The 27747-nt window shown below is 39.3% G+C and overlaps 1 protein-coding gene across 2 annotated transcripts in view; it reads right to left on the reverse strand.

Moving 5' to 3' along the window:
* Positions 1-27747, reverse strand: part of PLXDC2 (plexin domain containing 2) — a 512014-nt gene that overhangs the window by 451733 nt on the left and 32534 nt on the right. The window contains exon 4 of one of the 2 annotated variants that reach the window (XM_038529866.1): positions 11424-11541. In XM_038529866.1, coding sequence (XP_038385794.1) covers positions 11424-11439 — 16 coding nt within the window. In that variant the 5' untranslated portion in view covers positions 11440-11541. Of the gene's footprint in view, positions 1-5747; positions 6562-11423; positions 11542-27747 lie in introns of those variants that run through there. The other variant, XM_038529863.1, reaches the window with a different exon arrangement.

Raw genomic sequence — 27747 nt, forward strand, 5'->3', positions numbered from 1 at the left:
ACAATGTAGAATATTTTATATTCTGTTCTTCCTTCAGATATTATTGTGTTAATTTGACCAGGCAATAGGGGACACGATAAATAGTGAGAGAAACTCTTAATAAAAGCATCTCTACTTTGTCTGTCAGTCTTCAATAACTTCCTCAGTTGAACAGAATCATTGTCTGAAGGATAGAGAGAGGAGACATCCTGTATGAACCTTTAGTGAAGAAGAAAGACTTCTCACAGTGCAGTACTGTAAAGAGATAATTAAAGCTTTGAGAAAATGCATTCAGAATAAAGGCAAAGGACTGGAATTAGATTAAAAGAAAGCTGAAAAGCAATTTAGTAATCTATAACCTTACATATTATGGTGATTACTTTTTATTTACTTACTTCCCACCTCTAAAACAAATACAAGATTTTTAAGTGTGGAAAGTTAGACAAAAATCAGTAAGAGTGGGAAAGAGAAGATGAAGCAACAGGTAAGTTAGTCCCCATAAATAGAAAAATAAATAAATAGCGAAGGTTTATATACTTGTTGGAAGTGGGCTACAAATTATGCTCCCAGCTTTCAAGAAATCAAATATTAAGAGGTAATGTATCTGGTCACTAGTCACCATGCCCAGAAGACAGAAATAAACTAATTCAGGAAAACAACTCTGTTTTCAAGATACAAGATTTCTCTTTCTTTTTTTCTCTTTTCCTGCCCTCAGCTACTCAGGGAGCAGACACATTGCATAGTACCACCAATTCCTTCCCCCAAAAGAACTACCGTAACAAATTTTATAAGGCTGATTTTGTTTTATTTTATTTTATTTTGTTTTGTTTTATTTTATTTTTTTACTTCTTTTTAAAGCCTCCTTCAGTGTAGGTTAATGGCATGAGGCCTGAGCACAATTCAATTCAAAAGTAATTTCACAAAGAACTAAACTGAACTAAACTAAACAATTAAACTAAACTACTTAATGGTGTTAATCTCCACTGAAAACACATTATCACTATATATATATGCATACATATATATGTATATATGTGTGTATATATATATATATATACCCACAAATATACACACATGTTGTACTTGAAAGTGTTAGAAGAACATGAGTGAAAATTCATTCAGAAACCAGAAGTATAGTTGAGCAATAGAATGAACTTTTCAAAAGTTCTACCTGTTGATAGAAGGTTTAAGGTAAATATTATCCATTGGAAGCATGATTGTTCAGAAGACCTCTGGATCCTATTCTCTTGTTTTAAATGATTAATTCTATAAACCTCGCTGTATATTCATTTCCAACCTGTTGATGGAAAAAGTCACCAATAGAGTAAAAAGTATTTTAAAAAGTCTCCTAAGGTGACATTCAAGGCAATAACCCAGCTTGAACTATAATTCCATTGGTCAGTCCAACAGCTCTTTATTGCACGCCGGTGTGGTAGATGCCATGGGGGATTCAGAAATGAACAGTAGTGGACCGTGGCCTGGAGAACATGATATACAGTCTAAGTGCATGAAAGAGACACAGAAATGGGAAGGGGGAAGAAAGGCAACAGCAACATGTCTTCCTAAATCAAGCAGAGTCAAAAATGCACAGAGTCCCAGAGGGTTCTGGGTGTCACCTGAGATAAACCTGTAAGGAAAAGTAGAAGATGGACAGATAGGGATGGATTAAGGAAGGAGGAGAGAGAGAAAGGAGGGAGGATTAGGAAAGGAGGACAGGTGGTAACACACCCTATATACTCAGGGAACATCAGGGAGCCTCAATGGGTTCTTAGAGTGTTCAATAATGGGAAGAGGAGTGAGAAGTGAAACAATAGGTCTAGGCCACATGGCAAAGGTCTGGAAGGCCATGATGAAGAGCCTGTTTATTGTCGTAGGAAACAGCTCAAGACTTCAGATCTCATGATTACAGCTGCTGATCAATTCATTAATCTTCATAAACATACTGCTTCTATGATAGGAAATACCTTTTAGGAAGCAAAAAAGCAGAGACAAATTGAAAAGAATCTATGTTGTCTATATCTCTGCAGGAAAGTATCTGATTCTTGCAGAGAAGAAAGCTGTTTGGAGCAAATTAGCATCTTCTATTACTACGTTTTGCTCAAGTATATTCTACTTGATAAAAACCTGTTTCTGAAGATCAAACTTAACAAACACACAACCTGTCCTACTTAAAATAATTTTAAATTTCTATGTGGACATCCATGAACTAAAAATCTTACCCAACCTTAGGCTTCAACTTGTATCAATTCTCTAGAGGAAAAAGACTTTCACATTTCGTGTTTTAAAAATTTTATATGCAATCATGAGTCATTGATTGAAAATCAACCTGCCATGTGTTCATTAATCTGGCTCACATGTACTTTATAGAGAATATTCACTTGGATTAACTTTCTATTATAATTTTCTGTTCTATTTATATATGCAAACAAAAAAATTATAGTAATGATGGTATGTCTAACAGAGATACTCTCCTACACGTTAGTAATAGTTCAAATTAAGCCTTTTAACTCCAATGAAAGCAGAAATTAGAAAAATATGCCACTAGAGAAACAGCGACAATAAATGTAAATGATCTTCTAAAAATAAACTATTTCTTTCTAGTACACAGCAATATTAGAAAATTTAAATAGTGGAAATTCCATGGAGTCCTAAACTATTTTTACTCTCTATATAGCAGTACTGAACTTCCTTACTGCATTAAGTCACATTTAAGAGTAAAAACAAGGCTAAAATAATTACATGATTTTAGCCCCCTTGTCCATATTTAAATCTTAGAATTCTCTGAGCCATTAATACATGGTTCTCTTTGACACTGTTACTAGATTTTTTCAATCAATTTAGAATATACAAATGAGTATATAACAATACAAAGATGATTCCAGATTTACAGAACCTAGAATTAGTCTAAGCTTATTTTTATCTAAATACTGGTGTTGAGAAAAACTATTTAGGATGGCAAATACTTCTGAGGTATGTAGACTATCCTAAAAATAAATTCATTATGATAATGAACTTTTAATCCTAAGAGAAACATTTTAAAGCCACATTCTTGAGAATTCGACAATAATTTGTTTAAAAAAATCTCCAGCAATGCTGCAAAAAAGGGTACTTGGTTTTTTCCATCATACAAGTACACCACAAGAATATATTCAAAGTTTACACCTTTACAAGTAGGAGGTGCTTTATAAATGTTGAATGAATCGTTAATTTCAATAAACATGGGAAATAAACACTCCTTATTACAAACTTCCACTCATTTATAAATGGTAAGTTGAATATCAAAAAAATATTGCCCTTAGGAAAAACAAAGTATTGAAGATCATTAATCTGAGACATTTGGAAAGAAAGGAACAGGAGAAAATAGTTTCTCTGCCCTCTGGTGGCAATAAAATCAACTGCAGCAGTTCTAAAGCAATACATAATTAAAATGTCCCTGTTATGAAATCAGATATTTTCCCCTGTGCCAAAATGTCTGTGATAAAAATCCTGATTGCTACATGGTGAATTTCAAGACAGCTGGACTTTTTAAAAATTTCCCCATGTTGAACTTCTACCTAGACTACTTACAAAAGAAATTATTTTTTCTCTTCTTTCTTTGCTGTATTTTATATATTCAGTAGGCTAACCATTTAACTCCTAGACTATTCAAAAACTACAAGCAGATTGATATTGAGTAAAGAAGCTACTTCAGTTTTCAATAAATCTCCAGAACATTTACCAAGAAATTTAAAACCTTTTTTTTTTTTTTTTTTTTTTTTTTTTACTCAATCCTATAAACATACGGGTTTCTAAAGTAATTTTCCACCGTGGACACTAGTTTATAATTAGTTTGTAACACCTGTACATTTATGTTGAACAACTTAGGTATTTTCTAATTCACAAAGCTTTGAATTATCTGGCCAATTTTAGAATGGAATGTTTACTTCATCCTCAATTTGAGAACTTAGAATAGAAAATGTATATATATTCTTTTCTCAATAATATATCATTAATGAAAGAAGCTCAGAAAAAATAAATATTTGCTGACATTTATTCATTTATTATTTACTGTAAATGCATTACTTACAACCAGTGCCAAAGAAGTTTTGAAATAAACAACTTGGGATGCATTTTGGCACATATCTCTCTCTAACCTCTCTTGGCATGTAGAAAATTGTTTTCTTTAAGCATCTACTTATTCCATAAATGTGGTGATGAGGTATCAATACCATGGGGTAAAAGTCGTATGTTTTTAAATCAATGAAAGATAAACAAAAATGGATAATCTATTGATATGACACCCAGTAAATAACAACCTATATCCATTCATGCAGAAGAAAATTATATGGGACAAAGACAAATCAATTATCAGGAAAATTGGAGTTTTAAAGCATTTCACAGTTTTAGAAGTGTTGTCATGATGTTGCCCCCTCCACACACCCCTCCAACCATAATTTGGAGCGCAGAGTCAGAATCTGTGTTTTCTCTGTACGAATTCCCACCAGGGGCAGTGTTTTAGCCGATTTCTAGGTCTCAGATTGGTAAAATTCATTCAAGGACTTTCTCCGAGATTCATCTCACCTGGAATCCCCAGGTGACCTCACTAGGCTTCCATCTGCGACTTTCGTGTTGACATTTGGAGGATACATGTATGCTTTCTGAGGGAAGCGCTTACCACAACTCCCACCTTCCGAATTAAAAGAAAACAAAACCTTGATCATCCTAATCAGAAAGTTTTTTTCTTTTTTTTTTTTCTTTCTTTTTTTTTTTTCCTCCAAGTGTTTTTGTTCATTTCACCTCCTCTCGAACTCTAACCTGAGTTCACAAATCTCTGCCACGGTCGCTTTCTCTGCCTGTTTCTTCCCTTTCTTCCTGAGGGGCAGAAATGGTGAGCAGGCACCCAGTTCTCGGGAGGTACCTGGACCCCGGCTCCGCAGCGCCCAGCCTCAGAGAGCCAGCGGGCCGCGGGTGGAGGCTCCCGACCAGACGCGCACCTGGCTGGCATCCGCCCGAGCAGAGGACACTGCCCCTGGGAGGATGCAAAGACCAGGTCTCCGCGTGGGGGCATCGCCAGGGCACTTGGACAAACCCCGGACACGTTCAGGCCTGTCTGCGAAGCCGGTCGGCCGAGGACAATGGTGGCAGGGATTGGTCTCCCGAGGCGCGCCCACCACAGTCCGGTCGCCTCCTCCCCTCCCCTGCGCCCCGCCGCACCTACCCCGCCCCACTTCCAGAGCCCGGCGGGCCCCAGACCTCGAAAGGGAGCTAAGGTGGGGATCGCCTGGGGATGGAAGGTGCGGCCACAGTAAATTTTTCCTCCAGCCAAGGGGGGGGGGGGGGGGGCTGCAATCTCCGGCTGCCACCACGTCTCCCACCCACAGCCCCCATCACGCACTCGCTTAGTCTATCGCAGCAGCAGGGTGGCAGCAGGAGCCAGAGGGGAGAGTGCCCAGGGATGCCAGCTACCGGGAGAGGAATCTACACAAGGAGGTTTGCTCTCACACACCAGAGCCCTCTCTGGGAGACTTGGGGAGACGGTACCACCCCCTGTCGCTCAGGTGAAGGAAGCCCGAAATCCTCCAGACCCCCCCCCCCCCGCCAGTGCCCTTCTCTAAACCGACCATCTTCTCCCCATTCGGAAAGCCCAAGTTTACCCGAAAAGCAATTGCAGTAACTTTCCCAAGGGCAGACAGATGAAGTGGGGGTGGGCTGAGAATGGGGGAGGTGGGGGGGGGTGTTAGCGAGGTCTTCAGCTGCGCACAAAATCAACAAGCGAAAGTGCATCTTACCATTGATTTGGTTTCCAGGCTCCCCTTCGGTGAACTGAAACCGGTCCATTAAAAAGTGGCAAAGTAACACAACTCCTGCAGCGGCCAGGTCGGCCCTCGGGAACCTCGCCATGCCGCCGCCGCCGCCGCGACCTCCCTCCCCCGCCCCGCCAGTCCTTCCCAGGCGCGCTGGGCTCCGGGGTTCCGGGTGGGGACGGGGGCGACCGGGACGACGGGGTTAGAGCTCTGCGGACCGGCCTCCGCGGAACCTGGAGGCCTTTGTAAAATCTCGATGGGATTTCACACTCAGGAGCTGGGAAGAGGAGCAAGGGAGGAGGGCGAGGGGAGTGCAGTTCTCTCCGGACCTCCGGGTCTCTCTTCGCAACTTGCCACAGCACCCAGACACAGGACAACTGCGGGGAGGGAAGGCCACTTGCAGCCGGGGCTCGCGAACTCTCGGTTCCGCACGGGCAGCGCCACCCGGGTGCCCGCAGACAGGCACTTCCGAGCCCCCGCGGTACGCTCCACTGGGTTCAAAACAGATCTAATTCCACAGCCGGCGCGGCTGCCTTCTGCAAATCCAAGAGGGCTTCGGCTCAGAAGGAACTTTCCCCAGTGTTGGGACGGCCCCCGCGGGAGCTGTGGGTTTGCGGGAAGGGGGTTACTGTGGGCTGGCGAAACCCCTCCGACAAGTTTTTCTTCTTTTCTTCGCCCAACGCAGGGCGCGCGTCCTTTCTCGCAGCCCGAGGGATGGGCAGCCCTAAAGAGCTGAGCCCAGGGAAGGCTCGGGCTGCAGCAATCTAAGGTCCGAAGCCGGGGGTGGGGGGGTGGGGGGGTGGGAATATGTGTGTGTTAAAAGAAAAAAAAAGAAGAAAGAAAAAGAAAGAAAGAAAGAAAGAAAAAGAAGGGGGGGAAGGGAAGAGGAAGAAAGAAATGAGGAGGAGGGAGAGGGGGCGGGGGGAGTCAGGCCGAAACCTATCGGGAGAGGGTTCCTTCTGGCTTAGGAAGAGGTGGCCACAAGCCCTGCCGAGCTCGGGAGTTTGGTGGCGGAGGAGGCGCCGCCGCCGCCGAGCTCCCCCGCGCTTCTGCTCCACACTTTGGGGAGGGAAGGCAGCTCGCAATTTGCCAGATCGGCCGCTGCACCCTCCTCCCTCCTCCCTCCCCCTCGCTCCTTCAGGCTTCTCCCACCTTCCTCCCCGAAACCGGCAGCTAGCACCGACCTGTCCAATGGCTGCGCTCTCCTCGGGGCTGGCAGAGGAGTCGCCGAGAGACTGAGCCGGAGGAGCGAAGCCAGGGGGAGTGGGAGTGCAGCCCCCGCCCCGCGCGCCCCCGGCAGCCCGCCGCCCCGAGAGCCGGGAGAGGCGGCGAGGAGGGCGAGCTCGGAGCGGAGCGCGGGGCTGCACCTCCGCGCCGCCCGCGCGCCATCCTGCACCCAGCTCCGGCCTCTGCCGCCCGGCCCGCGGCGCCCTCGCCCGCCTGGCCCCCGGCCGCCTCCGCGCACCGCCCGGGCCACCCGCGGCCCCTCACCGCCTCTCCAAAGCCGCCAGCCGCTGGCGGGGGTTCCCGGGCGCTAAGGGGTTAATTACAGTTCGCCATTCCCGGGAGGGCGTGTGCTGCAGTGGTTGGGGGTGAAGAAAGCGAACCCGAGCTAGTTGGGCCACCGACCCCGAGAAACCCCCTGGAGGGTCGGACCCGGGACCCTCAAGCTGGGAGGAGGAAGGAGGTGCGCGGGAGCGCGGTCCCGCCGCCGCCGAGGCTTTGTAAAGTGTCCGCCCCGGGGGGAAAGCGGGAGTTTAAAGGAACAGGAGGCCCATTGAATTTCCTACGGGGGCTTTAACTGGCAGTCGCGGGCTAGTTTGTTTTTGTTTTTTTCCTGCTCCGGGATGTGCCTCGGAGTTAACCCTTCCCAGTCCTCTCACTAGTTTACATCTTTTGTTTAGTGAACCTCATTTTAAAGGGACAAATACAAAGAAAGGTAGCAAAGCATATTGGTTAAAAATATTAATTCTAGAAACAGACTGCCCGGGGCTAGAATTCCACCTTCCCCCACTAACTAGCTATATGACTTTGAGCAGTTAATCTCAAAGTGCCTCAATTCCTCATCCATCAAATGCGGAGAATGGTAGTAATGCCCTTATAAGGTTGTATTGAATTCAATGAGTTATTACTGTATACTTAAAGAATTGAAAACAGTGCCTGTGCAAAGTACAAGAGTTTATGTTTCCCAAGACACAGGAGAGGGAGAGTCCTAAATCAATGAAGAGTTTTCTTCACTGTTCTTAAATTCAAAAGCTCCTATTAGTCTCTTCTTGCCCACTCTACTTCATGCTCTGAAGATGCTATTGATGAGCACCTACGAAAATGAACAAAATTAACCTAATTCAAAATGTAGTCAGAGGCAATGGCAGCTTACTTTACATACCCCAACAAGCAGCAGCTTACTTTACCGACCCTAGGAAGAAGAAGGAAAAAGATTTTCTCCTTGCTCAGTCATTAACCTAGAAGAGAAACTGCCACAACTCAGCCAATGAGAAGCTGCTACCCAGAACTCTTCCTTTTCTCCAATAAACCTTTCCTGAAAACAACCAAATCCCTCCTGCCCTCTATAAAAGCAAGCCCCTCTCCTTGTTCTTCAGACTTGCCTATGCTTTTGGCATAGCTTGCAGGTCCTAAATTGCAATTCCTCTACTACTCCCAAATCAGTTTTTCTTTGCTGGCTAAATGACTGGAAATTTTATTTTTAAGGTTGGCAGACCTTAATTTTGTCACAAAACCCCACAGGTAATGGATCCAATAATCAAACTACTAGGCTAATTTGATGCAGAAAGGATGCCTCTCTCATGGTGACTTAGCTGGTGAGAAGGGAAACAGGAAGTGCAACATGTCTTCCACAATACAATATTTATATCAGAAATATATATGTATACACACACACATATATATATGTGTGTCTGTGTATATATATATACACATATATATATATATATATATCAATGTTATACATACACATTTGATTATCCCAAGACCTTTGCTCTCTCCTGAGCTTTCTTGCAACTGGTTGATTTCCTCCTCACCATACTTAAGAAATCTGGTTCTTTTATTTCTGCTCATCTGAGAGTTGTTTTTGTTTTTTGTTTTTTTTTAAGATTTTATTTATTCATGAGAGACACACAGAAAGAGAGGCAGAGACACAGGCAGAAGGAGAAGCAGGCTCCATGCGGGGAGCCCCCCATGTAGGTCTTGATCCTGAGACTTGATCCCGGGACTGGATCCTGGGACTCCAGGATCATGCCCTGGGCCTGAAGGCAGGCGCTAAACCACTGAGCCTGCCAGGGATCCCCCTCAACTGAGAGTTTTTAAGTTCAATGTAACATCGCAAACAAATTGGAGTACCTAAGATACTTACCTGTTTAACATTACCTTGGAAAACAATTTTCTCATCAAAATTTGCTTGTTGTAGTGGATGTTGAGCTTTTCATCTGCATCCCTACTGAGGTCACTACTTCATGAATCCATGTGGAAAGCTTCTTAAAATGTTTTGTACAACTCCAATTCCCATTATATGCAAAATTATAAGGAACCCAGTAGGAGTCATCTCAAGAAAGCATTACTTCTTTTAGTTTGGGATATTTCCCCCTACTTTCACAGTAGGAAAACAAGGGGCGCGGGGTGGTTCCTCTTTTTTTTTTTCTTTTGAAGAGAAGAGAACCAAGTTCCTAGTATCATTTTCTTTTCTTTTCATTGTTATATGCAAATTACGAATATTTTTCTTGTTTGTTATAAGTAATCTTTGCCCTCCTGATTGAAGCTATATACCTTAAATGGAAATTTGATGTCAAACACTGAAAGGAACCCCAGTTGTAATTAATGGTGACTTTGGAGGGTTTTTTATGTTTTGTCTATCATTGGTGCTATTCAGTTGTTTCATTTTACTCACAGGATATTCTGAAGAGTCACCCTCATAGAAAATACTTAGGTATGGGAGAAGAGAGAGGTAAACAAAAATCAGTGATGCATGATATTTTAATGCCCAGAACTAAGAACATAATAAATGTAGGTTTTAATGTTTTGCCTTAGATATCAATTGATAATCATTTATATAAAAATATATACAGTATAACAAGCAACAAGTACATAAAGTATATGTAGGATAGTATATTCAGAGTGAAATGGAAGGGGCTAATTACTCATGTGATCCTGGCTAATTAAAAGCAGTGAATTTGTGGCCTAAGTGATTTCAGTTTGTGGTATATATACACTGTACCACAGTATTACTGTTTACTTCAATTTCATGGAGACAAAATACGGCGTCTCAGTGAAAAAAATTTCATCTTCCATGTGACTTGAAAGAAGAGTTATAATAAGTGAGGCTCATTTCTATTTACTATAGATATGATAACTGAATTGCTGGGTTTTTAAGCACTAGCTTAACTTTACTAATTAAAATTGGTACAAGGAACCAATTAATCAGAACAAGGAACAAATTAATCAGAAATTTCAACAGAGTAATACTTGAGTTCTCTGTCTAATACAGAGATCTGGAATTCACAGAACATTCTCTTCTAAGATCTTAAGATCATATATCAGAATCACTGTCAACAACGTAGAACTTTAAGCAGACCCAAGCTAATATCTATGGTATTCCAATCTGTTTGCAACTTTTATTTACACCACCCTTCAGGAAGATTTCTCCACATTCCAAGTGCAATACTATCTGTCTAAAGGCAAATACAATGACTTATCACATCCTACTTCCAACTCTAAGTATAGGTTCCAAGGACCTATCCTGAATTCAAAGTTGTCTAGCAGGATACTCAAGAAAACACCATGCTTACTCAAAAAAACAGAATGTAATACAGGCTGTGGAGTAGCATTTAACATTCTTTTTTGCTATTATTTCAAGAAATAGTTTCTGGTCTGTTTTACCGAGATTTGTTAAAATTTTCCACAATTTGGTCAAATAAAGGGACATTGCTATTACTGGATTGCTTTTACTCAGTCCTCAGCTAATATTATGACCTTTCCCTCTGGGTCTCTGGCATTTCCTGTCCCTCCTCATTTGATAGGCATAATTTTTTTGATCTCTGATACAAAATTATAAGACTCATTTGTTCATCTGGGCTGACTTCTGCTCTCAGAATCAACCAGGATTTCATTATACTGCTGATGGATATTCTACCTTTTACCTCTTTTATAGTTTTATGTAAAAATCTTATGAATTGAGTGTTTTGAATCAAATATTTTTAAAAATCACCTAATAGCTAACATCACTTTTTTTTATACAGAAACAGTTAACATGAAAGAATACTTAATGCCTTTTCTCCTCATATCAATACTACATTTACTATTTAAATGAAATTAACAACATAATTATTATATTTAATTACATTTTAGTCATTCATAATGAAATATATTGCATTAAAATTGTATTCATGTTTATATTATCTTCCTTCTAAATCTTAATAAGCTAAAGTTTAATCAGTAAATAACAAAGTACAAAACTGTGCAAATTTAAGTAATAGAAAAGAAACTATTAAAATGGGATTAGCAGCACACCATCAACACTGTCTGCCTGAAGCTCTTACACCAACCCCACCCCCTTGAGCTCTACAGGTGTTGCTTTTCTCAGGCCAGTATATCTGAGAACCAGAGCAGTGGGCCCATCCCAAGAAGACCAGCACAAACCCCTGCACATACCATGTCTACTGAGCATAGGGTCCTGCAAGCTTCAGTTCTTAGGTCTCTTTTAACAAGCAGACCAGTGCACACGTAGTTAAAACTTGCCATGCTCTGGCCAAGGTCCAAACACTCCCCACTGCAGGCAAGGAGAAAATAATTATTAAAAAGATTAGGTGCATTATCTTACATTTCTCCTTAAGTAGCAATAATGTGTAACAGAAACAGAAACATAAACCTTATGTATCCCTCAATTATAATCAAAGAGAAGTTAAAATCCTGCATTTTTCAAAAAAAAAAAAAAGGAAAATGGGCAGGTGCTCAGCAAGTACTTAGTGAATTAACAAATGAAATAAACATGTGAAAGAATATTCTGCACAATGCCTAATAATGGAGCACATGGAAAGGTTCTGAAAATGTTAACTGCTGTGGACATCCTTGTTAGACTTATATCCTATCCAGATTTTTTTGAACCGATAAAAGTGTCTGAAGTACGGGAAATATGTAACCCAAGTGTCTGCCCCAGCAGCAATCATGCTTCTGTAGAGCCTCTGGTGGAAGGGATTGCTCCTGGCACAGATCACAGGTGCTCTGCACCACACATTGCTACCACTGCTGATCTTCAGTCTTGATGCTTTGTTCTGCATTTCCTTTACTCACCTTGCATCCATCTTCTCTTCTTGTCCTATAAATTATTTTATTTTCATCTTGCTATATGAATTTTATTGATATATAATTCACATAATTTAAGATTAACCCTTTTAAAGTGTCTAATACAGTGGTTGTTAGTATATTCACAACACTGAAATCAAAGCAACCATCTAATTCTAGAACATTTTCATCATTTGAAAAGAAAGCCCATACCCATTAGCCTATTCCCCTTCCACTCAATCCGTGGCAACCACTAATATACTCTCTCTGTCTCTATGGATTTTCCTATTCTGGACATTTCACATGAATGAAATCAATAATATGTGGCCTCTGATGTGTCACTTCTTTCACTTCACATGTTTTCAAGTTTCGTCCATGTTGTAGCTATTTTACTGTCACATATTCCATTGAAGGGATCTACTACTTTTTTTTTTTTTGATCTACTACTTTTTTATATCCATCAGCTGATGAACATTTGAGTTGTTCCTACTTTTTGGCTATTATGAATAATGATGCTATGACCATCCATGTACTATTATTATAATTTGTAGGGACATATGGTGATAATGGTGACACTGTGTAACATTGACAAACTGATTTCCACAGTGGCTACATCTTTTTTACATTCTCAGCAATGTATGAGGACTCCAATTTCTCCTTATTCTCACAGACACTCGTTATTTCCTATTTAAAAAAAATATAGCCATCTCAGTTGGCATGAAGTGGTATCTCATTACCATTTTGATTTACATTTCCCTAGTAACTATTCATATTAAGCCTCTTTTCATGTGCTTATTGAGCATTTGTTTTTCTTCTTTGGAGAGCTGTCTAACCAAACCTTTGCCCCCCTTTTAAATGTGCTGTTTGTTTTCATTGTTGAGTTGTAAAAGTTCTTTATACATTCTGGATATTAGGCTCTTATTAGATATCTGAAATGCAAATATCTTCCCCTATTCTGTGAATTGCTGTTTCACTTTTTTTAGTATTCTTTGATGCATTTTTTTATGAAACCTAATTATATATTCCATTGGTTATTTTTGCTTTTGGTGTCATGTATCAGAAATGCATGCCTAATCCATTGTCATGAAGAGCTACACCTCTGTTTTCTTCTAAGAGTTCTCTTGTTCCAGCTTTTACATTAAGGTCTTTTATCCATTTTGTTTAAATATTTATATACAGTATAAGGTAGGGAACTAAATTATTCTTTTGAATATGGATTAAAAATTGTCTCAGTCATTTGTTGATAAGACTATTGTTTTCTCATTGAATGAACTTGGCATCATTGTTGAAAATAGATTGGCAAAAAGTAAATGGAGTTGTATCATCTCAATTCTATCCCGTTGGTCTATATGTCTAGCCTAGTGCCAGTACCAAACTATTTTGGTTACTGTGCAAAAATGGTAGTTGGTATTTTGGTAGGGATTACATTTAATCTGTAAATTATTTTGGAGACTAATGGTATTTGACAATATCTAATCTTGCAGCCCATGTATGTGGGATGCTTTCCCCCTTACTTCTCAGTCTTCTTTACCTTCTTTAAAATTGTTCTGCAGTTTCAGTGTACTAGCCTTGCAGTTACTTGCCATATTTATTCCTAAGTGTTTTATTATTTCTGATGTTATTGTAGATGGCATTGTTTTCTTAATTTCATTTCTGGATTGTTCATGGCTAGTATATTAGTTTGCCAGGGCAGCTAAAACAAATTGCCACAGACTGGGTGGCTCAGACAACATAAATTTATTTCCTCACAGCTCTAGAGATCAGAAGTCCAAGACTAGGCTGTCAGTAGGTTTCATTTCTTCTCAGGGCTCTCTCCTTGGTTTGCAGCTTGCCACTTTCTCTCTATATCCTCATCTGGTGCAGCTACATCCCTGGTGACCCTCTGTGTGTCCAAATTTCCTCTTTTTATGAGGATACTAGTCAGATTGGATAAGGGCCAGAGATGCCTGGCTGGCTCAGTTGGTAGAACATGAGACTTTTGATCTCAGGATTAGAAATTCAAGCCCTGTTGGGTATAGAGGTAACTTAAAAATAAAATGTTAAAAAAATAGTGGATAAGGGCCTACCCTACAGGCATTATTTTAACATAATATCCTTTTTAAGGGACCTATTTCCAAATATAGTCACATTCTGAAATACTAGGATTAGGATTGCAACATATGAATTTGTGCCTGTGTGTTGGGGTGGGGGAATAGAATTCAGCCAGTGACAGCTAGTATATGGCAACAGTATTGATATTTGCTTATTGTTTTTGTATTCTGCAGTCAACCTTGCTGAATTCATTCATTAGAACTCTAAATAGTTCTTGATGTGTACATATTTTTTCTTCTTGGGAAAAATGTCTACTCAAATCCTTTGCTTATTTTTAATCTCATTATTTTTTGTTTTGTTTTTTTGCTAATAAATTGTATGACTCCCTTATATAATTTGGATATTAACCCCTTATCAGACAAATGGTTTGCAAATATTTTCTCCCATTACATAGGTTGCCTTTTCGTTTTGTTAGGATCATTTCTTTTGCTACACAGAAGATTTTTCATTTTATGTAGTCCCACTTGTCATTGTTTTATTTCTTTGCTTGTGCTTTAAGTATAGTATCCAAGACCAATATCAAAATTTTCCCCTATGTTTTCTTGGAATTTTACAGTTTCAGGTCTTATATTTAATCCATATTGAGTTAATTTTTGTAAGATAGGTATCTAGTTTCATTCTTTATGTGTGAATATCCAGTTTTCCCATCACCATTCACTAAAGAGACTGCCATTTTTCCATTAATTAATCTTGAATAATTTATCAAATACTAGTTGACCATACATGTACAGGTTTATTTCTGGGTTTCAGCTGTGTTCCATCAGTCTGCGTGTCTATTTTTATGCCAGTGTGATACTGTTTTGATTATCTTTGTAATATAGTTTAAAATCAGTAAGTGTGATACCTCCCTCCAGCTTTGTTCTTTTTCATGATTGCTGTGGCAATGTGGGGCCTTTTGTGGTTCCATATGAATTTTAGGATTGTTTTTTCTATTTCTGTGAAAAATGCCTTTGGAACTTTGCACTGAATCCATAGATGGCTTTGGGTAGTACAGACTTTTTAATAATGTGAATTCATCTGATCTATAAACACAGGGTATCTTTCCACTTATTTGCGGCTTCCTCAATTTCTTTCATTTATGTCATAGTTTTCAGTGTACAGACCGTTCACTTGATTTATTGCTAAGTATTTTATTGGTTTTGATCCTACTGTAAATGGATTACTTTCTAAACTTATCTTCTACAGATAGTTTGTCAGACGTATAATGTAGAAATACAACTTATTTTGCATCTTGATTTTGTATCCTAAAACTTTACTGAATTCATTTATTCATTCTAATACTTTTTGGTGGAGTCTTTAAATTTTTCTATATGCAAGATTATATCAGAGACACCCTTAATTACTCTTTTATGATTTGGATGGCTTTTCTTTCTTTTTCTTGCCTAATTTCTCTTAGGACTTCCAGTACAATGTTGAAGACAAGTTGCAAAAGTAGCACCATTGTCTTATTCCTGATCTTAGAGGAAAGGCTTTTTTTATTTTTATTTTTTATTTTTTTTTATTTTTTATTGGTGTTCAATTTACTAACATACAGAATAACCCCCAGTGCCCGTCACCCATTCACTCCCACCCCCCGCCCTCCTCCCCTTCTACTACCCCTAGTTCGTTTCCCAGAGTTAGCAGTCTTTACGTTCTGTCTCCCTTTCTGATATTTCCCACACATTTCTTCTCCCTTCCCTTATTTTCCCTTTCACTATTATTTATATTCCCCAAATGAATGAGAACATATAATGTTTGTCCTTCTCCGACTGACTTACTTCACTCAGCATAATACCCTCCAGTTCCATCCACCTTGAAGCAAATGGTGGGTATTTATCATTTCTAATAGCTGAGTAATATTCCATTGTATACATAAACCACATCTTCTTTATCCATTCATCTTTCGAGGGACACCGAGGCTCCTTCCACAGTTTGGCTATCGTGGCCATTGCTGCTAGAAACATCGGGGTGCAGGTGTCCCGGCGTTTCATTGCATTTGTATCTTTGGGGTAAATCCCCAACAGTGCAATTGCTGGGTCGTAGGGCAGGTATATTTTTAACTGTTTGAGGAACCTCCACACAGTTTTCCAGAGTGGCTGCACCAGTTCACATTCCCACCAACAGTGTAAGAGGGTTCCCTTTTCTAGAGGAAAGGCTTTTGATTTTTCACCACTGAGTATGAGGTAAGCTATGGGCTTGTATATGACCTTTATTATGATGAAGTATGTTCCTTCTATGTCCACTTGTTGAATTTTTATTATGAAAGGATTTTGAATTTTGTTAAACACTTTTCTGCATCTATTGAGATGATGCTGTATATCACATTTATTGATTTGTATATGGTAACCATCTTTGCATCTCAGGGATAAATCCCACTTGATCACAGTATATCTTCCTTTTAATATGCTGTTGAATTCAGTTTAGTAATAGTTTGTAGGGAATTTTTGAATGTATATTTATCTGGTATTTTGTCTATAGTTTTCTATTCTTGTAGTATCCTTATCTGGCTTTGTTATCAGGGTAATACAAGCCTCTTAACATGAGTTTGAGAATGTCCCCTATTTAATTTTTGAAGGAGTTTGATAGTTGGTGTCAGTTCTTATTTAAATGTTTGGTAGAATTCACTGGTGAAGCCATCTGGTTCTGGGTTTTTTTTGTTGTTGTTGTTGTCGGAAAATTCTTGATTATGGATTCAATCTCTTACTATTGATCTACTTGGATTTTTCTATCCCTTCATGATTTAGAATTGGTAGGTTGTAAATTTATAGGAATTTATCCATTTCTTGTAGACTGTTAGATTTCTTGGCACATAATTGTTCATAGTAGTCTAGTATGATCCTCTGTATTCCTGTGCTATCTGTTGTAATGTCTCCTCCTTAATTTCTTTTTTTAATAATAAATTTATTTTTTATTAGTGTTCAATTTGCCAACATACAGAATAACGCCCAGTGCTCATCCCATCAAGTGCCCCCCTCAGTGCCCGTCACCCATTCACCCCCCGCATCCTCCTCCCATTCCACAACCCCTAGTTTGTTTCCCAGAGTTAGGAGTCTTTATTTTCTGTCTCCCTTTCTGATATTTCCTACCCATTTCTTCTCCCTTCCCTTCTATTCCCTTTCACTATTATTTATATTCCCCAAATGATTGAGAACATATAATGTATGTCCTTCTCCGATTGACTCATTTCACTCAGCATAATACCCTCCAGTTCCAAACACGTTGAAGCAAAAGATGGGTATTTGTCATTTCTAATGGCTGAGTAATATTCCATTGTATACATAAACCACATCTTCTTTATCCATTCATCTTTTGATGGACACCGAGGCTCCTTCCACAGTTTGGTTATGTGGACATTGCTGCTAGAAACATTGGGGTGCAGGTGTCCCAGCGTTTCATTACATCTGTATCTTTGGGGTAAATCCCCAAAAGTGCAATTGCTGGGTCGTAGGGCAGTTGTATTTTTAACTCTTTGAGGAACCTCCACACCGTTTTTCAGAATGGCTGCACCAGTTCACATTCCCACCAACAATGTAAGAGGGTTCCCCCTTTTCTCTGCATCCTCTCCAACATTTGTGGTTTCCTGCCTTGTTAATTTTCCCCATTCTCACTGGTGGGAGGTGGTATCTCATTTTGGTTTTGATTTGTATTTCCCTGATGGCAAGTGATGCAGAGCATTTTCTCATGTGCGTGATGGCCATGTCTATGTCCATGTCCATATGGACATGTCTGTGAGATTTCTCTTCCTGTCTTTTGCCCATTTCATGATTGGATTTTTTGTTTCTTTGGTGTTGAGTTTAATAAGTTCTTTGTAGATCTTTGAAACTAGCCCTTTATCTGATAGGTCATTTGCAAATATCTTCTCCCATTCTGAAGGTTGTCTTTAGTTTTGTTGACTGTATCCTTTGCTGTGCAAATGCTTCTTATCTTAATGAAGTCCCAATAGTTCATTTTTGCTTTTGTTTCTTTTGCCTTCCTGGATGTATCTTGCAAGAAGTTACTGTGGCCGAGTTCAAAAACGGTGTTGCCTGTGTTCTCCTCTAGGATTTTGATGGAATCTTGTCTCACATTTAGATCTTTCATCCATTTTGAATTTATCTTTGTGTATGGTGAAAGAGAGTGGTCTAGTTTCATTCTTCTGCATGTGGATGTCCAATTTTCCCAGCAACATTTATTGAAGAGACTATCTTTCTTCCAGTGGATAGTCTTTCCTCCTTTATTGAATATTAGCTGACCATAAAGTTGAGGGTCCACTTCTGGATTCTCTATTCTGTTCCATTGATCTATGTGTCTGTTTTTGTGCCAGTACCACATTGTCTTGATGACCACAGCTTTGTAGTACAACCTGAACTCTGGCATTGTGATGCCCCCAGTGATGGTTTTCTTTTTTAAAATTCCCCTATTCGGGGTCTTTTCTGATTCCACACAAATCTTAAAATAATTTGTTCCAATTCTCTGGAGAAAGTCCATGGTATTTTGATAGGGATTGCATTAAACGTGTAAATTGCCCTGGGTAACATTGACATTTTCACAATATTAATTCTGCCAATCCATGAGCATGGAATATTTTTCCGTCTCGTTGTGTCTTCCTCAATTTCTTTCAGAAGTGTTCTATAGTTTTTAGGGTATAGATCCTTTACCTCTTTGGTTAGGTTTATTCCTAGGTATCTTATGCTTTTGGGTGCAATTGTAAATGGGATGGACTCCTTAATATCTCTTTTTCAGTCTCATTGTTAGTGTATAGAAATGCCACTGACTTCTGGGCATTGATTTTGTATCCTGCCACGCTGCCAAATCGCTGTAAGTTCTAGCAATCTTGGGGTGGCGGCTTTTGGATTTTCTATGTAGAGTATCATGTCATCGGCGACGAGGGAGAGTTTGACTTCTTCTTTGCCAATTTGAATGCCTTTAATCTCTTTTTGTTGTCTGATTGCTGAGGCTAGGACTTCCAGTACTATGTTGAACAGCAGTGGTGAGAGTGGACATCCCTGTCTTGTTCCCAATCTTAGGGGAAAGGCTCCCAGTGCTTCCCCATTGAGAATAATATTTGTTGTGGGCTTTTCGTAGATGGCTTTTAAGATGTCGAGGATGTCTATCCCTACACTCTGAAGAGTTTTGATCAGGAATGGATGCTGTATTTTGTCAAATGCTTTCTCTGCATCTAATGAGAGGATCATATGGTTCTTGGTTTTTCTCTTGCTGATATGGTGAATCACACTGATTGTTTTACGAGTGTTGAACCAGCCTTGTGTCCCGGGAATAAATCGTACTTGGTCATGGTGAATAATTTTCTTAATGTACTCTCGGATCCTATTGGCTAGTATCTTGTTGAGAATTTTTGCATCCATGTTCATCAGGGATATTGGTCTATAATTCTCCTTTTTGGTGGGGTATTTGTCTGATTTTGGAATTAAGGTGATGCTGGCCTCATAGAACGAATTTGGAAGTACTCCATCTCTTTCTATCTTCCAAACAGCTTTAGTAGAATACATATGGTTTCTTCTTTAAACGTTTGATAGAATTCCCCTGGGAAGCCATCTGGCCCTGGGCTTTTGTGTCTTGGGAGGTTGTTGATGACTGCTTCAATTTCCTCTCTGGTTATTGGCCTGTTCAGGTTTTCTATTTCTTCCTGTTCCAGTTTTGGTAGTTTGTGGCTTTCCAGACATGCGTCCATTTCTTCTAGATTGCCTAATTTATTGGCATATAGCTGTTCATAATATGTTTTTAAAATCGTTTGTATTTCCTTGGTGTTGGTAGTGGTCTCTCCTTTCTCATTCATGATTTTAGTAATTTGAGTCTTCTCTCTCTTCTTTTTAATAAGGCTGGCTAATGGTTTATCTATCTTATTCTTTCAAAGAACCAACTCCCGGTTCTGTTGATCTGTTCCACAGTTCTTCTGGTCTCGATTTTGTTGAGTTTTGCTCGAATCTTTATTAACTCTATTCTTCTGCCTGGTGTAGGATCTATTTGCTGTTTTTTCCCTAGCTCCTTTAGGTGTAAGGTTAGCTTTTGTATTTGAGTCTTTCTAGTTTTTGAATGGCTGCTTGTATTGCGATGTATTTCCCCCTCAGGACTGCTTTTGCTGCATCCCAAAGATTTTGAACGGTTGTATCTTCATTCTCATTAGTTTCCATGAATCTTTTTAATTCTTCCTTAATTTCCTGGTTGACCCTTTCATCTTTTAGCAGGATGGTCCTTAACCTTCACGTGTTTGAAGTCCTTCCAAACTTCTTGTTGTGATTTAGTTCTAATTTCAAGGCGTTATGGTCTGAGAATATGCAAGGGACGATCCCAATCTTTTGGTATTGGTTCAGACCCGATTTGTGACCCAGTATGTGGTCTATTCTGGAGAAAGTTCCATGTGCACTTGAGAAGAATGTGTATTCAGTTGAGTTTGGATGTAAAGTTCTGTAGATATCTGTGAAATCCATCTGGTCCAGTGTATCATTTAAAGCTCTCGTTTCTTTGGAGATGTTGTGCTTAGAAGACCTATCGAGTGTAGAAAGTGCTAGATTGAATTCACCAAGTATAAGTGTATTATTATCTAAGTATGTCTTAACTTTGGTTATTAATTGATATATTTGGCAGCTCCCACATTCGGGGCATATATATTGAGGATTGTTAAGTCCTCTTGTTGGATAGATCCTTTAAGTATGATATAGTGTCCCTCTTCATCTCTCACTACAGTCTTCGGGGTAAATTTTAGTTTATCTGATATAAGGATGGCTACTCCTGCTTTCTTTTGAGGACCATTTGAATGGTAAATGGTTCTCCAACCTTTTATTTTCAGGCTGTAGGTGTCCTTCTGTCTAAAATGAGTCTCTTGTAGACCGCAAATAGATGGGTCCTGCTTTTTTTATCCAGTCTGAAACCCTGCGCCTTTTGATGGGGTCATTAAGCCCATTGATGGTCAGAGTCACTACTGAAAGATATGAGTTTAGTGTCATCATGATATCTATTCAGTCCTTGTTTTTGTGGATTGTTCCACTGGACTTCTTCTTAAAGGGGGATTTTAAGAGTCTTCCTTAAAATTTCTTGCAGAGCTGGTTTGGAGGTCACATATTCTTTCAATTCCTGCCTGTCTTGGAAGCTCTTTATCTCTCCTTCCATTTTGAATGAGAGCCTTGCTGGATAAAGTATTCTTGTTGCATGTTCTTCTCATTTAGGACCCTGAATATATACTGCCTGCCCTTTCTGGCCTGCCAGGTCTCTGTGGAGAGGTCTGCTGTTACCCTAATATTCCTCCCTATAAAAGTCAGGGATTTCTTTTCTCTTGCTGCCTTAAGGATCTTCTCTTTATCTTTGGAATTTTCAAGCTTCACTATTAAATGTCGAGGTGTTGAACAGTTTTTATTGATTTTAGGGGGGGATCTCTCTATATCCTGGATCTGAATGCCTGTTTCCCTTCCCAGATTAGGAAAGTTTTCAGCTAAGATGTTTTCAAATACATATTCTGGCCCTCTGTCCCTTTCGGCACCCTTGTGAACCCCAATTAAACGTAGGTTTTTCTTCCTCAGGCTGTCATTTATTTCCCTTAATCTATCCTCATGGTCTTTTAATTGTTTGTCTCTTTTTTCCTCAGTTTCACTCTTTGCCATCATCTTGTCTTCTATTTCCCTCACTCGTTCTTCCACCTCGTTAATCCTCGTCGTTAGGACTTCTAGTTTGGATTGCATCTCATTCAATTGATTTTTAATTTCTGCCTGATTAGATCTAAATTCTGCAGTCATGAAGTCTCTTGAGTCCTTTATGCTTTTTTCTAGAGCCACCAGTAGCTGTATAATAGTGCTTCTGAATTGGCTTTGTGACATTGAATTGTAATCCAAATTTTGTAACTCTGTTGGAGAGAGGACTTTTTCTGATTCTTTCTTTTGAGGTGAGGTTTTCCTTCTAGTCATTTTGCTCAGTGCAGAGTGGCCAAAACAAGTTGTATTGGGAAAAGGAGCAAAAGAGAGGAGAGAAAGAAGGAAAGAAAAGAGAAAAAGAAAAAAGAAAAAAGGAAGAAAAAAAGAAAAAAAAGGGAAGAAAAAGAGAAAGAAAAAAGGGTGGGGGAAACAAACAGAAATAAAAAATCAAAACAAAACAAAACAAACAAACAAACAAAAAAAAAAAACAGGGGGGAGTATCTTCTGATTCTGTATACTTCAAGTCCCTTGACTTCTCCTGGAACTTGTCCGTCTAGCTGGTCTTCTGGGGAAGGGGCCTGTGGTGCTGATTTTCAGGTGTTAGCACTTGGGGGATCTGCTCTGCCCCCTGCCTGGTGCAGGGCTCAGTGGGGGTTGTTTACCCCGTGACGGGCTCCAGGAGGAACAACCCCAGTGGCAGCGGCCTGCTCTGGAGCCCTGGAGTCAGCTCCCGCAGTAACTCCTGAGCTCTCCCTCTGCAGGGCCTGGAGGCTCCGGGGCGGGGCCGCTGAACTGCTCAGCTTGGGGCAGGAGCGTCCTTGCTGTCCTGGGCCCTCCCGGCCTCTGCCTGTCCCAGGGGAGGCCGGATCCTGGGCTGTGTCCCGGTGCCCTGTGCTCCTGGCCTGCACTGTTGGATTTGCGCTCCCGCCCCGCCCCCCCTCCGTGGAGCCACTGCCCGAGCCCCTCCGAGCTGCTCCCGGGTCCAGCCGTGCAGTGATGCAGCCCTTAGGGAGATCGGCGCACTCTCCCCCGGCGGCAGTTCTTCTGTTAGTGTCCCAGGGAGCCTGAGGGCATCCCCGCCCTCCTGGGATCCTGCTCCAACTCCCTGCGAGCCCCTTTCCGCCCGGGAAGGTTGGTGCAGCTCCTGCGTCTCCGGGACGGGGCTCTCCTGTCCTGGGGACACTCGCCCCGGCCTCAGCCCGGCTCCTCGCGGGGCCCCTCCCCCTTGGAGGCCTTTGTTTCTTTACTTCTTTTTCCCCGTCTTCCTACCTTGATAGAAGCGCGAACTCTTCTCACTGTTGCATTCCAGCTGTTCTCTCTTTAATTCTCAGGCCGAATTCGTAGATTTTCAGGATGATTTGAAGGTTATCTAGGTAATTTGGTGGGGACAGGTGATTTGGGGACCCTAATCTTCCACCATCTTGCCCCTCCCTCTCCTCTTTAATTTCTAATTTTTTTTGAGTCCTCACTATTTCTTGGTCAGTCTAGCTAACAGTTTGTCAGTTTTGTTATGTTTTAAAAACAACTCTTAAAAAAATAAAAAATAAAAATAAAATAAAATAAAACAACTCTTAGTTTCAATGCTCTCTTCAATTATTTTTCCTATTCTTTAGTCCATTTATTTTTGTTCTGCTCTTTGTTACCTTTTACATTTGGCTAACTTTGCTCTTAGTTAATTTTTCTTTTTATATTTTCTCAAGGCATACAGTAAGATTATTTGAAATCCTTCTCTTTTCTCCATGTAGGCAGTTATTGAAAACTTCCTTCTTAGAACTGTTTTTCTTCATCCCATAAGTCTTGATCTGTTGTTTCCATTTTTATTTATCTCAAGATATTTTTGAATTTTCTTTTTGATTTCTTATTTAACCTATTGGTTTTCAGCAAAAAATTGGTTGTTTAATTTCCTCATATTTGTTAATCTTCCAATTGTTTGGCTGTCGTTGATTTTTAGTGTTTTACCAATGAGGTTGGAAAAGATATTAGCATAATTTCAGTCTTTAAAAATTTGCTAAGACTTGTTTTGTGATCTAACATATGATCTATTCTGAAGAATGTTCCATGTGTGCTTGAGAGGAATGTATATTTTTCTGCTGTTTGATAAATTGTCCTACATATAACTGTTAGGTTCATTTGATCTACAGTATAGTTCAAGTCCAATGTTTATTTAGTAATTCTCTCTATATATGATCTATCTATTGTTGAAAGTGCAATACTGAAGTCCCCTACTACTATTGTATTACTATCTATTTCTTTCTTCAGATTTGTTAGTATTTGCTTAATATATTTAGGTGCTCTGATATTGTGTGCATATGAATTTATAATTGTTACATCCACTTGATGAATTTACTCCCCTACCATTATATTGTCTCTTATAATTTTTAATTTAAAAATATTTTGTATGATATAATGTATGCATCTTTGCTCTCTTTTGGTTTCCATTTCCATTTTTGAGCCTATATTTATCCTTAAATCTGAAGTGACTCTCTTTGCAGAGAGCAATATAGTTGGGTTCTGTGTTTACGCATTCAGCCATTCAATACCTCTTGACTGGAAAATTCAACCAATTCATTTACATTTAGAGTAAATAATGATATGTAAGGACTTATTATACCATCTTGATTGTTTTCTGGCTGATTTGTAGTTCCTTTCTTCTTTTCCTGCTGTCTTTGTGAATTGATGATTTCCTATAGTGGTAGACCTTGATTCATTTCTCTTTATTTTGTGTGTATCTACAATAGGTATTTACTTTGTGGTTACCCAGAGGCTTAAATAAAACAGCTTAAAGATATAACAGTGTGCTTTAAGGTGATAACAATTTAACTTAGATCATGTACAAAAACTGTTCTTTTACTCCTCCAACCACATTTTATGTTTTCATGTCACAAAATGTATATCTTTTTAAAATATTTTTTAAAGATTTTTCATTTATCTATTCAGAGAGAGAGAGAGAGAGAGAATGAGAGACACAGAGACAGAGAGACAGAGACACAGGCAGAGAGAGAAGCAGGCTCCATGCCCGGAACCTGATGTGGGACTCCAGGATCATGCCCTGGCCAAAGGCAGGTGCTCAACCACTGAGTCATCCAGGTGTCCTTTTACGTCTTTTTAAAATTGTATATCCATTAACAAATTACTGTAGATACTGATATTTTTAATACTTATGTCTTGTGATCTTTATGCTAGAGTTAAGTGATTAACACACTATCCTATTATAACATTGGAGCATTTTGAATTTGACTATATACTTTACCAGTATGTTTTCTATTTAGACTCATTTTCATGTTACTAATTAGTATTCTTTCATTTTAGCTTTAAGAATTCCTTTCAGTATTTCTTATTAGACAGGTCTAGTGGTGAAGAGCTCCTTTAGCTTATATTTGTCTGGGAAAGCTTTTATCTCACCTTCATTTCTGAAGGACAGCTTTTCCAATAACTTTAGTTGGCATATTTTTCCTTTTATCACTTTGAATATATTATTCCAGTCACTCCTGACCTCTAAGGTTTCTGCTGAGAAACACACTGATACTATTATGGAGGGTGTTCTCTTTTAAGTGACAAACTTCTGTTACTACATTTAAGATGCTCTCTTTCTTTTATCTTTGGCAGTTTTATTATGATGTGTTTTGGAGAAGATCTCTTTAATTTACTTGGGGACCTATGAACTTCATGGAATTGAATGTCCAAATCTCTCTCCTCAGATCTGTAAGTTCTCAGCCATTATTTTTTTAAATAAGCTTTCTGCTCTTTGTTTTCTTTCTCTTTTCTTCTTCTGGATCTCCAATAATGCATAGATTGTTTCTCTTATCGGTGTCCTATAGGTCCCAGAGGCTTACTTCATTCCTTTTCACTCTGTTGTCTTTTTGATCCTCAGATATAACAATTTCAAGTGATCTCTCTTCGAGTTCATGGATTCATCTGCTTGATCCAGTCTGTTGCTGAAGCTCTCTACTGAATTCATTAGTCATTGGATTCTTCATTTTTAAAATGTCTGCTTGATTCTTTGTTTTCTTTCTCTTTGTTGAACTTCTCACTTTGTTCTTGTATGATTTTCCTGATTTTGTTGTTTACATGTGTTCTCCTGTAGCACTCTGAACATCATTAGCATAATTATTTTGAATTATTTGTCAGGCAATTTGTATATCTCCACTTCTTTGTGATCAATCACTAGTTTATTCTATTCATTTGCTAGTGTTGTATTTCTAATTCTTTGGGATTCCACTAGCCTTGCTAGGTATCTTTGCATATGAAGAAGCAGTCACCTCTTTCAGATTTCATGGTAACTTTGGTAAAGAAATATTTTCACTTGTGGGTGAGTGGATGCTGGAGTATGCTGTGACCCTTGGCTTAGTGGTATAGAGCAGGGACATCTGATAGCTCTGGGTCCACAAGTGAGTGGGTGAAGACTTGTTGGCTCAAACCAATGTGGTCCACAGCAGTGACAAAAGCAGAATCCCACTGAGAGCTACGGAGGTCCTCATTGACAGAAAAGGATATTGATGTCCTCAGCAGCATCTCCAGTTCCAGTAATTGGGGACCAGCTGACAATAATGCTGGCTGGAGTTGGTGACATTCACCTGGTTGGCCTTGGGGCCAGCTGTGGAAGCCATTGTATTGTGGCAGAGACTGGCTAGAGATACAAAATTACTGGTGTTTATTTTTTCACTTGATTGCTCATTTGTTTTGTTTCTTAAATTCCATATTTGAGTAAAATCATGTGGTATTTGCCTTTCTCTGACCAACTTACTTCATTTAGCATTATATACTCAAGGACCATCCATGTTGTCACAAATGACAAAATTTCATTCTTCTTTATGGCTGAGCAGATTTCCATTGCATTTGTGTGCACACGCGCACGTGTGTGTGTGTGTGTGTATCTGTGTATCTCCCATCCTCTTTATCCATTCATCTATGGATGGACACCTAGGTTGTTTCCACATCTTATGTATTATAAATAATGCTGCAACACACATACTGGTGCACATATATTTTCAGATTACAGCTTTCATATTCTTTGGATAAAAATTCCAAAGTGGAATAGCTTAATCATATGGTATATCTGTTTTTAATTTGTTGAAGAATATCCATACTAGTTTCCAGAGTAGCTGCATCAATTTACATTCTTAAAACAAAAGTGTATGAAGGTTCACGTTTCTCCACATCCTCTCCAACATTTGTTATTTGTCTTTTTTGACAATAGCCATACTAAAAGGTTTAAGATGTTATCTCATTGTGGTTTTGATTTGCATTCTCCTAATAATTAATGATGTTGGACAACTTTTCATGTGCCTTTGGATGTCTGCATGCCTTCTTTGGAAACATCTTTATGCACATTTTTTAATTCTTTTTTATGAAGTTGTATGAATTATTTATATATTTTGGATATTAATCCTCTACTGGATATATCATTTGCAAAACCTTCTCTCATTCGCTAAGTTGCTTTTTCATTTTGATGAAGGTTTCCCTCACTGTGCATAAGATTTTTAGTTTGATGCAGTCCCATGCAGTTTATTTTTGCTTTGTTTCCATGCCTTTGGGTCGGATCCACAAAAACATCACTAAGAAAGAGTGATAGTGACACTATCAAAGAGTATACCACCTATGTTTTCTTCTAGTAATTTTATGGTTTCAAGTATTAACTTCTTTAATACATTTTGTATTAATTGTTTTTTTATGGTTTAAGGGAATGGTGTACTTTCATTATTTTGCATATGGCTGTCCAGTTTTCCCAGAAGCATTTATTAAAGAAACTCTCTTTTCTCCATTGTATGTTCTTGGGATCCTCTGTTGTAAATTGTTTGTCCATACATATGTAGGTATATATATATATATATATATATATATATATATATATATATATACATATTTTCTGGGCTCTCAATTCTATTCTATTGCTCTGTATGTTGGTTTTTGAATTTCTTTTTTTAAATACATATTTTTTTCATTTATTCATGAGAGACACAGAGAGAAAGAGAGGCAGAGACACCGGCAGAGCGAGGAGCAGT

Source organism: Canis lupus, chromosome 2 (genome assembly GCF_011100685.1).
Source record: "Canis lupus familiaris isolate Mischka breed German Shepherd chromosome 2, alternate assembly UU_Cfam_GSD_1.0, whole genome shotgun sequence".
In the NCBI taxonomy this organism is placed as follows: domain Eukaryota; kingdom Metazoa; phylum Chordata; class Mammalia; order Carnivora; family Canidae; genus Canis; species Canis lupus.